Source organism: Lissotriton vulgaris, unplaced genomic scaffold (assembly GCF_964263255.1).
Source record: "Lissotriton vulgaris unplaced genomic scaffold, aLisVul1.2 SCAFFOLD_611, whole genome shotgun sequence".
NCBI classification, from domain to species: Eukaryota; Metazoa; Chordata; class Amphibia; order Caudata; family Salamandridae; genus Lissotriton; species Lissotriton vulgaris.
The window spans coordinates 743,612-756,976 of record NW_028254370.1 but is presented as its reverse complement, the minus strand read 5'-3'; the positions used below and the strand labels follow the sequence as shown (position 1 = coordinate 756,976).

Here is a 13,365-nt window from a genome sequence, read left to right as displayed (position 1 = left end):
ACACACGAAACAGTATACACGACCAGTTGCTGGCGAATATACTAACCATTCTCTGCAATATTTTTCACCATTAGCCCGTTTGGGATAGAACAAGCTTTTCGAGCAATATCTGTCTTGGTTTGCAAAAAGCTTCTTTGATTTTTCAAATGAGCCATTTGAGTGCTGACATTCTGACGGACCTTTTTCTACCCAGTATAAAATCTCATCTTTACCTAAATCACCCCATATCCCAACATCATTCTGTTTGTTTTTTTATGCTGAATCTTCTGTGCTTGTACTACTCTCTGGTTTATAAATCTTAATATTTGTTGCTTCATTCGTTGAAGTAGATTCTATACAACTCGATGTACCAGGCTCTGTATCAGGAATAGGGTGAATATCCCGTGACTGACTCACTGTGGTAGAGGCTTTTGGTTCATCAGGCCCCATATCTATCTTCTTCTTAGTTAAGAAACTATCTAATTTTGTTAACTTGCTAAGCTCTTCTTCAGCTCTCTGCTTCTTTTTCCTCTTTTGAGCTCCACTTTTATAACTTCTGGTTGACATCTTGCAAACTGTGGGCAGAATATTTAATATAACTATAAACATACTACATTTAAAAGTAATATAATGCATGACATTTTTTTTTCATTGACCATTTCCTGTGATATTACCACTACTTACCAGCAAGCGATATTTTTATAATAAATAAACATGCAAAGAGAAAATTAACAATATCCTCTCAAGTTTTAATATTAGTTTAATTAATTAAATTAACGAAGAAAAAAACAATCAACATATACATTAATACTTAATTTAATACAATCAAAACAAAATAATATGTACGTTTTAATGTGCAGTTCTTTCAAATATATATTTAATAATAACAAATTGTAAGTTTATATATTAAACTTACAATTTGTTATTATACTGACAAAAAAAACGTTAAAAATATATATGCTATAAGAGCAGGCAAGCACTTTGGATTTAACATTGGCGGCCACCGTGTTAACGGAAAGTGCCTGGCTGTAAGGACCTTTGATGTTAACCTCTGCTCCCACCATGCTTTATTCCTTAACGCAAATGTAATGCACGGTGGCATGACAGCTGATGTTAAAATCCAAGGTACTTGCATGCACTGAGCCGCTTTCACCGACTACTACGCAAAGGCAGATGAAAGCGTGGTTAAGTCAGTGAAAGCGGATTAGTGCAGGCAAGAAACTTGCATTTAACATCGGATGCCCAGTACCTAAAAGGACGTTTAATTTTAACGTTGCCTGCCCCTGCGCTCTATTACTGAAGGCAGATCTAAAGCGCAGAGGCAGCCAACGTTAAAATCAAGGGGCCTTTCAGGCATTCCTTCGATTTTATCAATGCTGTGCTAGGGCTGAGTTAGTGGCCCACTTACCTCATAACTGCCCGATTTTACAGACTCTGCAACTGCTCGATTAGGGGCCCATTTAACTCACAGCTGCTCCGGGAGGCCCAGATCAAAAACAAATGCGAAGTGCGGTTCCAGGCTGCGATGTACTGTTTCAGGCTGCAAATCACGGTGCCAGCCCGGAAATGACAGGTGGTGCATTACTAAGGGGAAGAACATCACATTCTTCAGCCCGCCCCACCCCAGCTAAGCTCACTTCAGCCAATCTGAGCAGCTGGTTTGTATGAGGGCGGGCATGGGGCGATGATAGCTGTGAAAGACAATGAAGGATTACAAAATACAATACTTATAAAGCCTTATATGACGTCTCAATAATTAGATAGCAGCCCGAGCTACTCTCAGATGGTCGGCAAGCTACTACCGGTAGCTCGCGATCGACCGGTTGGAGTTGGAGACCCTGCCCTGCCCTAGGCAAATAGCGCTTTGCTCTTCGAAAAGACGCTTGGGTGAAGAGTATGGGACATCCCGGATGTGCAGCATTGGGACTAATAATATTTTTTGGGGGCCCCCAAGAAAGTGGGGGCCCCAAGCTATAGCTTGTGTAGCTTATACTTAAATCCTGCGCTGGCTCTACTCCGCTCTAATCCACTTCACTCCAATCTACGCCACAATAACCAACTCCAGTCCACTTTAATCCACTCCAAACCACTGCAGAGGTGGACAACTTTGAGAAATGGTCACATTGAAAAGACAAGCCAGACTTGTGGTAATATAAATGCATTCTTGTGATCCTTTATGCGAGAGAGATCCAGGTTCCTTCTGAAGCTGTAGCATCTTTTCATAGAGTGTTGGTTTGTATTTTGCATGTGTGTAGAGGTTGCCTTTTGCCAAGAAAAAATATTTCACTAACCAACATGCATTAACAGTCCACTGTGCATTTGCAGCTTCATTTGTTCTTCTGAATGCTGTAGTGATGCATTATCACTCTCACCATATGCTTATGCACAAACAATCTTAAGTATTGTGTAGATAAGGCGAACAAGCATTATTTCCCTTCTGTTCAGTGTGTGATTTTACTGTGTTCAGTCTGGCACATATTTTCTTATAAATGAGATGGTGGGTTGGGCATACAATCACTTTGGTGACACTACAGGACTACAGGCGTAGCTAATGACTTGTGCACTGAAGGCAACAACATGCAGAGATTAGGTGGGAACCAATGAACCTAAATTTGGGTCGCCTCAGCGGTGCCCTTACCCTGTGATGTATCATGTGTAAAGCAAAGTTCCCATTGGATCACTAGAGAGTCTGAAAGAACTTGGTAACACATAGAACAAAGGCATGAAGAGACACAGATGATGAATCTGAGTACCCTCCAGACTTCCTACACTTACCATCAGTTCAAATTTGTTTCACTGCTCTTTTTGGAGATATCGGTTAAATCTATGCACAGTTGAGAACATTCACTGACAGGTAAGTATAATCGAACAGCAGCAGCTGGCATGGTTGTGTGCCTGGCGGTGCTTCTCACATACTTTGCCATGTGCGTGAATGCTAAAATCAATGACCTTCCATTGCAGCCAGGGACATTTCAATAGTATTGCAAAGGAACCCCTCCTGAGGCAGTGTCTTGCCCCCAATACCCAATCAAATAGCAACTTGCCTGTGAAAATTATATAAGTCTGGAGCTGATCCAAAATGTGAAAGACACTTTCTTAAAGCAATGGCTGAAGGTGTTCAACCGATGCACTTCTATGTCTATATGTATTTGCTCAATGACAACATATTGTGCTGGGTCACATCTAAAATGACATTTAGGTCATTCCAAACAGTTTATTTTCCACTTCCTTAGAGTCCTGCCTACACTTGGTACCTTTGCTTATTTTCTGGACTTTAGTCATTGAACATCTTCAAACAACAGAAACTTTCACTGAATATAGCCAATAGCTCATTCTGTAGCTGAGAGGCATCCTATATTATATATGTGCCCCTTTCATGCATAACTCAAACATTCCAGGGAGGAGAAGGTGCAAAAAAGATAAGGGGGGATTATTAAAGAAAGTCATAAATATATACCCACAAACATGTCTTAGGTCACTCTTGGGTGCAGATTTATACGTTTCAGAAATTCACTAACGTTTTTAGGTCTACATATCAATAGTTCTGGTGAATTAAATTTTCACCTCAGAAAATATGCATGTGTCTATACTCGCCTAGCATTTTACCTCGGCAAGTGCCCTGCTTAACTGGTTATCTTTAGAAACCCCCCCTTCCTGTACACACCTAAGCAATTTAGGAGATGTTCCAATCCTTCGAATTGGATTTACTCATGATCCTGTGAGATTTCAAAAGTTTTTGATGGTTGTAATGGATTGTGGAAGACTTTCTTAATAACCTAAAACATCTGGGGCCTCATTTATGAGAAATGACGCATCGCTGCGTGAAAGTAGCAATGCGTCACTTCTCAGTGCGCACTCCTTGCGTCATGATTGATGCGTCATATATATAATATGACGCATCATGTCGCAAGGAGTTACAGATACGTCAGTATTTCTGACGTATCTGTAGGCGCAAAAGTGACGCATTGCTGGAGTGTGTCACAAAAGTGACGCAACTCCAGCAATGTGTACTTTCACAAGGGCAAGTCCCATGTTGTTAGTGCCTGCGTCAGTCTTACGCCTGCCATGAAGCAGGCGTAAGATTTTGACGCATTAGCTTCCCTTTCTTGCGTCAGAACGCCCCCCTTGCATACATTATACCTGGCGCAGGGATAATGTGGCGCAGGGGTTTACAAAGTGACGCATCTACCTAGATGAAAATAATGAGATTATGCCCGCTTGCATTGTGAAGAGCAATTTGAGGGAAATAGTTCTGCTGCAAGAGCACATTTAGAAAGCATGAGCAGGTGCTAGCATTGCTGTTTATTTTCTGTTGCATTTAGTGCTATTTTCGTAGCACGAAATGCATCCTCGTGTCCATTTTCGATGCAAGGGTGCATTTTGCACTAAGAAAATGTCACTAAATGCTAAGCGTCACTTGGGGGAAAATCCTACCTTAAGCGCATATTTACCGATTCTGCGCTGCTGCTGGCGCTCACTATTCCAATTCTGTTGCATTTAGCACTATTTCATAGTCCAAAATGCATCCTCACGTCCATTTTGGACAGGAGGGGGCATTTGTACGCTAAGGAAATAGTGCTCAACCCAGAATTACTGTTCTCACATAAACATGTGGAATTTTTCGGTAATTTTGCATGCTTACGCTATACAGAATGATGCGAGCTACGCCCACTCCTGGATTTAGTCACATCTCTTTCACGATGTATGTGGAACTACGAGGATCAAAACCAGGCTCAGACATGTTAGAATCGTCAATTTAAACATATAGGGGCAGATTTACAAGCCCCTTGCGCCTCATTTACGCCGCTGTTGCGTCACTTTTGTGACGCAGCGGCGGCGCAAATCCTGCTCCATGGTGCGGGGGTACTTACAACATGACGCATCTGGGAGATGCGTCACGTTGTAATGCCCTGCGCCACATGTAGGCGTTCCTGTGCAGTGGGGGGGCGTTCCGGCGCAGGAACGCCTCCTAAAAGTGGCTGAGTGAAATCTACAAGATTTCACTCTGCCACTTTTAGGCCCATGCTGCGTCAAAACCCTGTGCCTGCCTGAAGCAGGCGTAAGGATTGACGCAGCATTAACTAGATAGGGTCCCAGAGCATTGCTGGAGCTGCATCGCGCTTGCGACGCAACTCCAGCAATGCGTCACTTTTATGGCACAGATGCGTCACGCATATCTGCCGTTTTTGCCCCATGGTGCGTCGCATTGTAAATGCGGCGCATCCATAATGGCGGAGCTGTGGCGCATAATAACTGGCGCATCCCTGCTGATTTGCAGGGATGCGTCAGTTATTGTAAATATGCCCCATAGAGAATCAAACTAGGGAGAAGATGAAAGCATTGAGTTTCCTCTTGAATGCCTCCTTGATATCTTTATTTCTCAGAGTGTATATCATAGGATTGAGCATGGGTGTTAATACAGAATAAAGAACAGCAACAAGTGAGTCTACCTCAGAGACAACAGATGCAGCAGGACGAATGTACATGAAAATGATTGGCAAGTAAAACATATTTACCACAATTAAATGAGAAGCACAGGTAGAGAATGTTTTTCTTCTACCCCTGGTTGAACGGATTTTCAGAATTGACAACAGAATTTTGAGGTAAGAAATTAGAATAAGAAAAAATGATGAGCTTATTATAAGGAAACTAATGGAGGAACCTATGGCAACGTTGAGGGATGTGTCGGCACAGGCCAGATGGAGCAGGGGTGGGTGGTCGCAGTAGTAATGATGAATCACATTTGGTCCACAGAAGGGCAGTCTTGAGGCTAAAACTGCTTGTATGAAGGGGGCGAGGAATCCCCCAATCCAGGAAAAAAGAGCAAGCAGAATGCAGAGTTTTGTAGTCATGTATTTTCCATATTGGAGAGGATGGCAAATGGCAAAATAGCGATCAAAAGACATCACAGTCAGCAGGTAACATTCTGTAGCACACAGAGAAAGAAAGATGTACATCTGCAAGAAACAGCCACTAAAGGAAATGGAGTTGCTGTTCATTAAAAACTTGGCCAACATTTTTGGCACAGTCACTGTGGAGATGCTCAGATCCAAGAAGGAGAGGTGACTGACGAAGAAGTACATGGGGGTTTGAAGTTTATGATCGAGGCTGGTGAGAAGAAATACAACCCCATTACCTGCTACAGTGAGAAGGTAAATGGGGAGAAAAATCCCAAAGAGCAACCCATGAAATTTCTGCAGACTTGGAAACCCAAATAAGATGAACTCAGTTACTGAGACATTGGTCTGTTGGTAGACTTTTCTGACTTCCATTCATTTGTGAGGGGCATCTGAAATAGAAACGTGTAGTCACATATCAAAGGTTAGTTTTATATTAGGATGACAATGATAAGTATGTGTTGAAGGGAGAAATATATCCTCCAGCTACTCACTATTTCATCTCATATGCCACATCAACAACAAAGACTAGTAGTGTGGTAAATCAAAATTGTGCCCTCAATACATGTTAGATGCTAAGGGCCAAATTCACAAAAGTAATCTCAGACAAAATCCTAACTTTACGACTTTTGGTGTTCCCAACGGGCATTTAGTAATAGTAAACTAAGGATTTTGTCTCAGTTAAACTTAAGTGTGGTCTTAAGTTAAACTTCAGACAAACGTAGGTTAAACTGAAACAAAATCCTAACTTTACTACTACTAAATGCCCTTTGTGAATACCGAAAGTCATAAAGTTAGGATTTTGTCTCAGTTAAACCTAAGTTTGTTCCAAGTTTAACTTAAGACCAAAACTTAAGTTTAACTGAGACAAAATCCTGAGGGGCGTGGCCTAACCAGCCATGATGGCGGACGCGTTCTGCTAAGGCTCCGCGCGAGGGCCTGATAAGCGTCATCCATCCACTACAATGGGGGCTTGCATATCAACCAGAGGCACCGGCTAAAACTGCTGTTGGGCGGAGGACAGGCTTGGACAGGCACTCTTGGACAGCCGTGGGGTCGGGTGCCTGATCCCAACATGGCACCTGTCTGATAGCCGCCGTAAGCAGTATCGTGCCTCAGAGCAGGGCCAGGCAAGATCAGAATTTTGTCTAATAAAAGTTTTGACTCGAGGAAGTTTTGATTCTTGGTTAGGCAGTGCAGAGGGTTAATTTGCCTGCTGCACAGAACATGTACCATGCAGATCACAAAATGAATGTAATGTAAACAGGTAAGTAGGTTACTGCGCTTATCAGAGACTTCCTTTTGTTAGTTGCAGTTTACAGTGAGCTATTAACTGTCATCAAAGAACTGCCTGCAGACTTCAAGGTATAGATTCGAATGTGTGTGGGTTTTTTCCCCAGACTTTCATTATTCTAATATTGCGAAAAGGGTTCACTTGGGTACAAATCAGTTCTTGTTATTAAAGAGAGTCCCAATTCATTGTGTTACATTTTAAATTTTAAGTTCAGAGTTTTTGCTTCTCCAGACCAAGTACTCTTCAACTATACTGTCTACCAATATGGATGACATGTGAATTCACCCCTTGTTGTCCGTTGCCTTATGTAACATGTCTATACACTGAGTTACACACCTATGATTGACAGTCTCTGTGTAATGTGTGTGTTATGTACAGATATCAGAGAGAGTGGTTATGGAGACTGTTAAAGCGTGGTAGGGAGGGAATCCGTGGCGGAGGTGATCATTGGGGGGGACGCCCAAAAAAACATTGTCGCAGTGGGTGCCACCAACGCTAAAGCTGGCCCTGCCTCAGAGAGCCGAGAGCCCAGGAAGATTGATTTAGTGAAGGCAGCACAGCCGGCGAAAAGTACACACACAAGATCCGCAATTCAGAAGCAGAGGTTTGGCTGTTGCTGACTCCGACACTGAGAACCCAACTTGGGGCCCGAGAGAGAAACACTGATGTTGCGGGGGGGACCCTGCGGATCATGAATCCACAAACCAGAGCCTCTAACTGTGCCAAGGGTGAACCCACAGTGGGTAGAGGACAGGCATGGGCAGGCACTCTCAAGCAGCTGCTAGGTCTTTTCACCTGAACCCAACATGGCGCCCGCCTGGTACCCGGCGCAAAGAGCTTTGTAACACTGAGGGCCGAGGGCCCGGGAAAACACATCTATCGAAGGCAACACAGACCGGAGGAAAGCACTCTCACAAGACCGGAAATTCAGACACAGAGGCTTGGCTGCTGCAGATTCCGACACGGGGAATACAATGTGGGGCCCCAAGGGAGAGGCACGGACGCACGCAGGCACTATCGGGCAGCCGCGAGGTCGGACGCCTAATTCCAACATGGCCCTCGTCTGGTGACTGCTGCATGCAGCATCTTATTTCTGAGAGCCGAGAGCCCGGGAAGGCGCATTTATTGAAGGCAGCACAGCCCAAAAACACACATACAAGACTGGCATCTCAGAAACTAAGGTGCAGCTGCTGCCGATTCTGACACTGGGAATCCAACGTGAGGCCCCTGGGGAAAGGCGCGGAGGTGGGGGCACCCAGCGGATCGTGACTCCACAAGCTTGATCGTTCCTCTATGCCAAAGGTGAGAAGGGCTAACCGCAAGAGGCACTCAAAGAAGCTGCGGACAGACAGCTCTCGGCTGCACCAAGAGGCCTGGAGCCCCTGAGCAGGCTCAGATTGACACCAGAAGTGCAGGCCTAGAAAGAGGCCGCAAGAGAGACACCGCCAGGGACAGCGACAGGCAACCGGTGAGTCTGCACCTCTTCCCCCCCTCTGCCCACATCCCAAGCAAATCCAGCACACCCCAATTACTGAACACTTGGCATCCCACAGGTAGTAGACATCTGGGGACCCAGGGGGGGCCTATCGGACAGGTAGACGCTGGAAGAGTGGAGGGGGCCAACAGGACCATAATCCTGCACATCAGGCCTCACCAAATTGCCCCAAAAGACAAGACTGTCACTGCCAATAAAGGGGATATCAACCCCCCATCACATAAGAAGCAGGGCAACTGGGGGCCCCGGATGCTTGCCGCCACCAGAGTAGGATCGGCAGTGAGTGAGCTCCCATAAGCACAAGCCACAGTATAAACTCTAGGAAGCAGAGAGGAGCCAACCGAGAGGTGCTAGCCCCTCAGCAGGAACAGGCGGAGGGAAACAACAGGCAGGTAGAGAAAATGACACCATTATAACTGGGTGCAGGCCAACAAACAGGGAAGTACTGGCCCTCACCCAAATAACCACAGAACAGAGACAACTCAGCCGAGCCAGACCTTGGAACGGACAGCTCAAAGCAGCAAAGACACGTCCAGATCAAGCATCGCTCCCCCTTCCCCTCCCCTCCAGTGCCCCAGGAACTGTAGCACCCACTCACAGAGGGAAACATTACACCATGACTAGAAAGCCTCGCCTGTTTAAACCACACCATCCAAGAAGCTGACGGAGGGTATCCAGCGACTCACCAATACCTGTGCCAGTCAAATAGCAGAACACCATGGGCACCTTGAGCCCAGAGACCTCACAAGACAGCAGCAACAGTGCCATAAAGACGCAGCCATGGGACGCCCAAAAATGACTGGGGACCCCAGCTCTCAACGTGGTGCGATCAAAATCACCAACACAAGACGTCCAACCCACAGACCCTGTCACCAACACCGCTATGTCAGACAAACTCAACAAAGTCCTAGTTGCCATAGAACACTCCTGTGTCACCATGGAGGAGAGGTTCGGTACCCTAGCCACTGACCTCAACCTGCTACAAGATGATCACCAGAAGCCGGCAGACAAAGTGGCGGATGGAGAAAAGACCATTGAGGTCCTTCAACCCTAAGCTAAAGCACAACAGGACTCCTTGAAAGAGCTACAGATGTGAGTGGAGCTGCTGTAAGACAAGACAGATGACCTGGAAGGGCGCTCCAGGCGCAGTATCTTGCGCATACTGAACCTACCGGAGGGAGTGGAAGGGAAAGAATTGATCTATTATGTAGAGACCTGGCTCCAATCCTTCACACCGCACGGAGATCTGACTGCCTTCTTCTCGATCAGGAGAGCACACCAAGTACCAGCGAGACGCCCACCCCCTGGATCGCTCCCACGTCCCATGATAGTTCAACTTCTCCACTTACGGGACAGAGAAGCCATACTTAGGGCTGCCAGGCAGAACAGCCCCATCACAGTAGAAGACAGACAGGTTATAACCTTCCCAGACTACTCCAGGGCAGTGCAACGGAAGAGATCATCATTTCTGGAAGTAAAGCGGCTGCTGATGGAGAACAATCTGCATTGCTCTCTTTGATTCCCGGCGCAGCTCAAAATCATTCATAACGAGGTATCAAATTTCTTTACAGACCCGCAAGAAGCCCTGGACTGGCTAGAATTGCACCAGCAAGTTAATCAAGGCCTACAAAATGCCTGTTCAAGAAAGCCAGATGTCTCCAAATCCCTGCTGAGTAAGTAATAGGGCACCCGGAACAGAACAGGAACACTGATGCAAAATAAGACATTGACATCCCCGAACATGGAGCAGATTATAGCAGAGAGGCGGAAAGCTATCCAGGTGGCAGGGGAGCTGGAAGCACACCTCTCAGTATCGGACAATGAAGACGGCCCACACATTTTCACGCCAGAAGAAGAACTCACGCATCCTGCAGCTAAGACGTGGACTCAGAGACATTACCTACAGTTACCCCGCAAACAGCAGACGCACTCATATAGGGATGCTGTGCAATGACCCACACTATGCACCTCCACAGTAACAACACTCGTCCCATCACCTCGAATACGCAGTACGGGACATGTGCAACCATGCCATTAGACCACTTGCACCCAACAGCCCCCGCTAACTACACGTGCAGACCCACAAAGCCCACAATCCCCCCATCTCGCGCAGGAGTCTCAGAGATGTGCATGTAACAGACGTTCAAAGAACCCCCACGCACGAAACACTAGAGGGTACACGTTAGTACAAGTTTGGATGTTTTGCAGCAGAGCCCATGTATTGGGTCTACTACCCGCAGCAGTTGTGGTTTAATCCTGTATTACATCCCAACCCCACACACCAGTTGCAGTCGCTCCCTGCCAAAGGGCACTGGGTGGGTTTCCCGTGATCCCCCCTTCCTCCCATCGTGCACTCCGCAAGCCCCTATGGCCCGCACAACAGACATTAAGGGGTTCATTAGGATGGCGGGTGGATTGCCCCAGCCAGGCTGGCGGAGGACCGCGGCGGACAGAAAGTTCGTCCGCCGCTTTTCCGCCTCGGTGCCTTGCGACAGGGCCGGAAAAGGTCCAATATGGTGGCGGTGTCTAATAGACACCTCCAGACATATTAACATGGGCTTTTTTAGATGCCTTTCCGTTGCGGTGATGCCGCCACAGAAAGGCATGCGGTCTTCACTTAGTGAAGGAGAGGTGGGGGGTGCACACGGGGGGTACCTGTGGCACCCCTGCATGTGCATAAACAAAGCGGCAGGCACCGCGCATTGCCTGCCGCTTTGTTTATGCAAATGCATAAGTGCATTTTTAGCATTGTGGCGGGTGGTGCTGAGAGCACCGCCCGCCACAATGCTAAAAATGCAGGAGGCGCCCGCCATAGTGGCGGGCGCATCCTAATACCCCCCATGGGACCCCCGCCCTTATAAGCGTGGGCGGTCCCATTAACCGATAGTATGTCCGCCCGCCATCCTAATGACCCCCTAAGTTTCTCACTCTAAACAACTGGGGCATCCACACAGCCCGGAAGCGATACGCTCTCCACGCTTACATCAAGCGCCAACAAGCGTAAATCATACTCCTGCAGGAGACACACCTCACTAAAGGGGAACTCGGAAAACTTCAAAAGAGATGGTGAGGCATTTTCTGCGCAACTACATACTCAGCATACATGTGAGGAACGCTAATTTGGTACTAATTTGGCTCTGACCTGTAGGAGGGTAGACACTGACGGGAGATACTGCCAACCTGTGTTAATAGACAGTATCTATGCACCAAACACAGAGCAAGCAGCGTTCTGGGAGACCCTCTCAAAAAACGTAGCCCTATTCACTACCTCACCCTCGATTTTAGGGGAAGATTACAACTGTACACTAGATCTCAACTTAGACAGATCTCATCCTCCCATCCCAACCTCACATGCCCACGCGCAGGCACCCCGCTTCCATGCATGGTCAAACCACTGGGCACTAACTGATGCTTGGCGACACACACACCTGACAAACTAAACTCTATTAATTTCACTCCAATCCCCATGATCTATAAAGTTGTCAAACAACATATGACAGATGATCATGACAAGCCCCAGTATTTTACATTGTTAATAATTACTTTTAGATTGGACTTGATCAAATCTGAACTTTATTAATAGCTTCTCCAAATTTGGGCTTGTGATAAAGTTTCTCAAAGTATGTAAACACAAAGGTGGAAATAACTGTATTGCAGGAAGAAACAGCCTCAGTATTTATGATTTGCAGGAGAAATTCACTCTTAAATACTTTGCTCATGCCAAATATTCAACAAAAATCGTTTTGATGGAAATTTTCAAATGGCAAGATAAGAAACTCCTACTGTGAAGATTTTGTGAAATATTGCAGAGTTTTTTATTCATGTGAATGGCATGCTGTAGTTGTTATATCAAACAAAAGGGGGAATGGGAGCAATTATAGGTCTGGCATACATGCCCCAAGGTAAATTTATGAAAAACAAAGGTATGTAGTTCCTAGAAAGTGCTGAATGGAAATGGAGAGGACTATTCAGTGTAGATAAATGTCCAAAAAGGGGAGAAGGTGTCTCCCACTTTAGGAACTAGGGCCCTCACACACCCGGCTGTGTGTCACGCTTCATCATAGGGCGTGCTCCTCATCAGGCTGAAGCTGCAGTGCCTGATGGGCACCCTATGAGGGGCTCTCTCCAAGGGATCTTTTACTCCCAAAGCTGTGAGATGCGGTGCTGGTATAGGGCCTTGTGGTGTAGATGAGTGTAAAAGATGTGGGTGCAGGGTAAGGGGGATAATAAAATGGGATCTAGTGGTACTCTAAATTAATTTTAATCAGCGAGTCCACTGATCTCAGTTAAAAACGATAATGGTACACTACTGATGTAATGTTCAGCGGTGGCTACAGTCTAAAGATCAACATGTTTCTTGCCTGGGTTGTCACAAGATCAATTGGCAATTCTTCAAGACCAAACAAATGAATAAAAAATACCTATCTACACAGGGTCAAGCAATAACAAATGAAAAGAAGCATTAAATTCTATACAGGATTACCTGTTACAAAATCAAAAGATGGTTATACTGTTCTCCAGCAATAGATCAAGTAGTCATGATGTGATGAATAAAAGTTATTTAGGAGTCTTGCGAGTTGCTTTGATTCCAATTTTATTAAAAAAAAATCCAATTTGACAAAAGCAACCTATTTGGCCCAGCCTAGGCGTTTCGTCCCTGTGGGACTTCATCAGGGCTTGATCAATATCCCACTGTTGTC

At 45.8% G+C, this 13,365-nt stretch overlaps 1 protein-coding gene across 1 annotated transcript; it reads right to left on the bottom strand.

The window, feature by feature from the left end:
- Positions 1-5,294: 5,294 nt before the first annotated feature.
- LOC147659564 (olfactory receptor 6N1-like) lies at positions 5,295-6,251 on the bottom strand. Its single transcript, XM_086951647.1, has one exon. It carries the CDS (start codon positions 6,249-6,251, stop codon positions 5,295-5,297), a length of 957 nt encoding a protein of 318 aa, XP_086807773.1.
- Between the last annotated feature and the right edge of the window lie 7,114 nt (positions 6,252-13,365).

Bases quoted from the DNA above. Each gene is read 5' to 3' on its own strand.
- LOC147659564 (XM_086951647.1), bottom strand. From the start codon at position 6,251: ATGGAAGTCAGAAAAGTCTACCAACAGACCAATGTCTCAGTAACTGAG.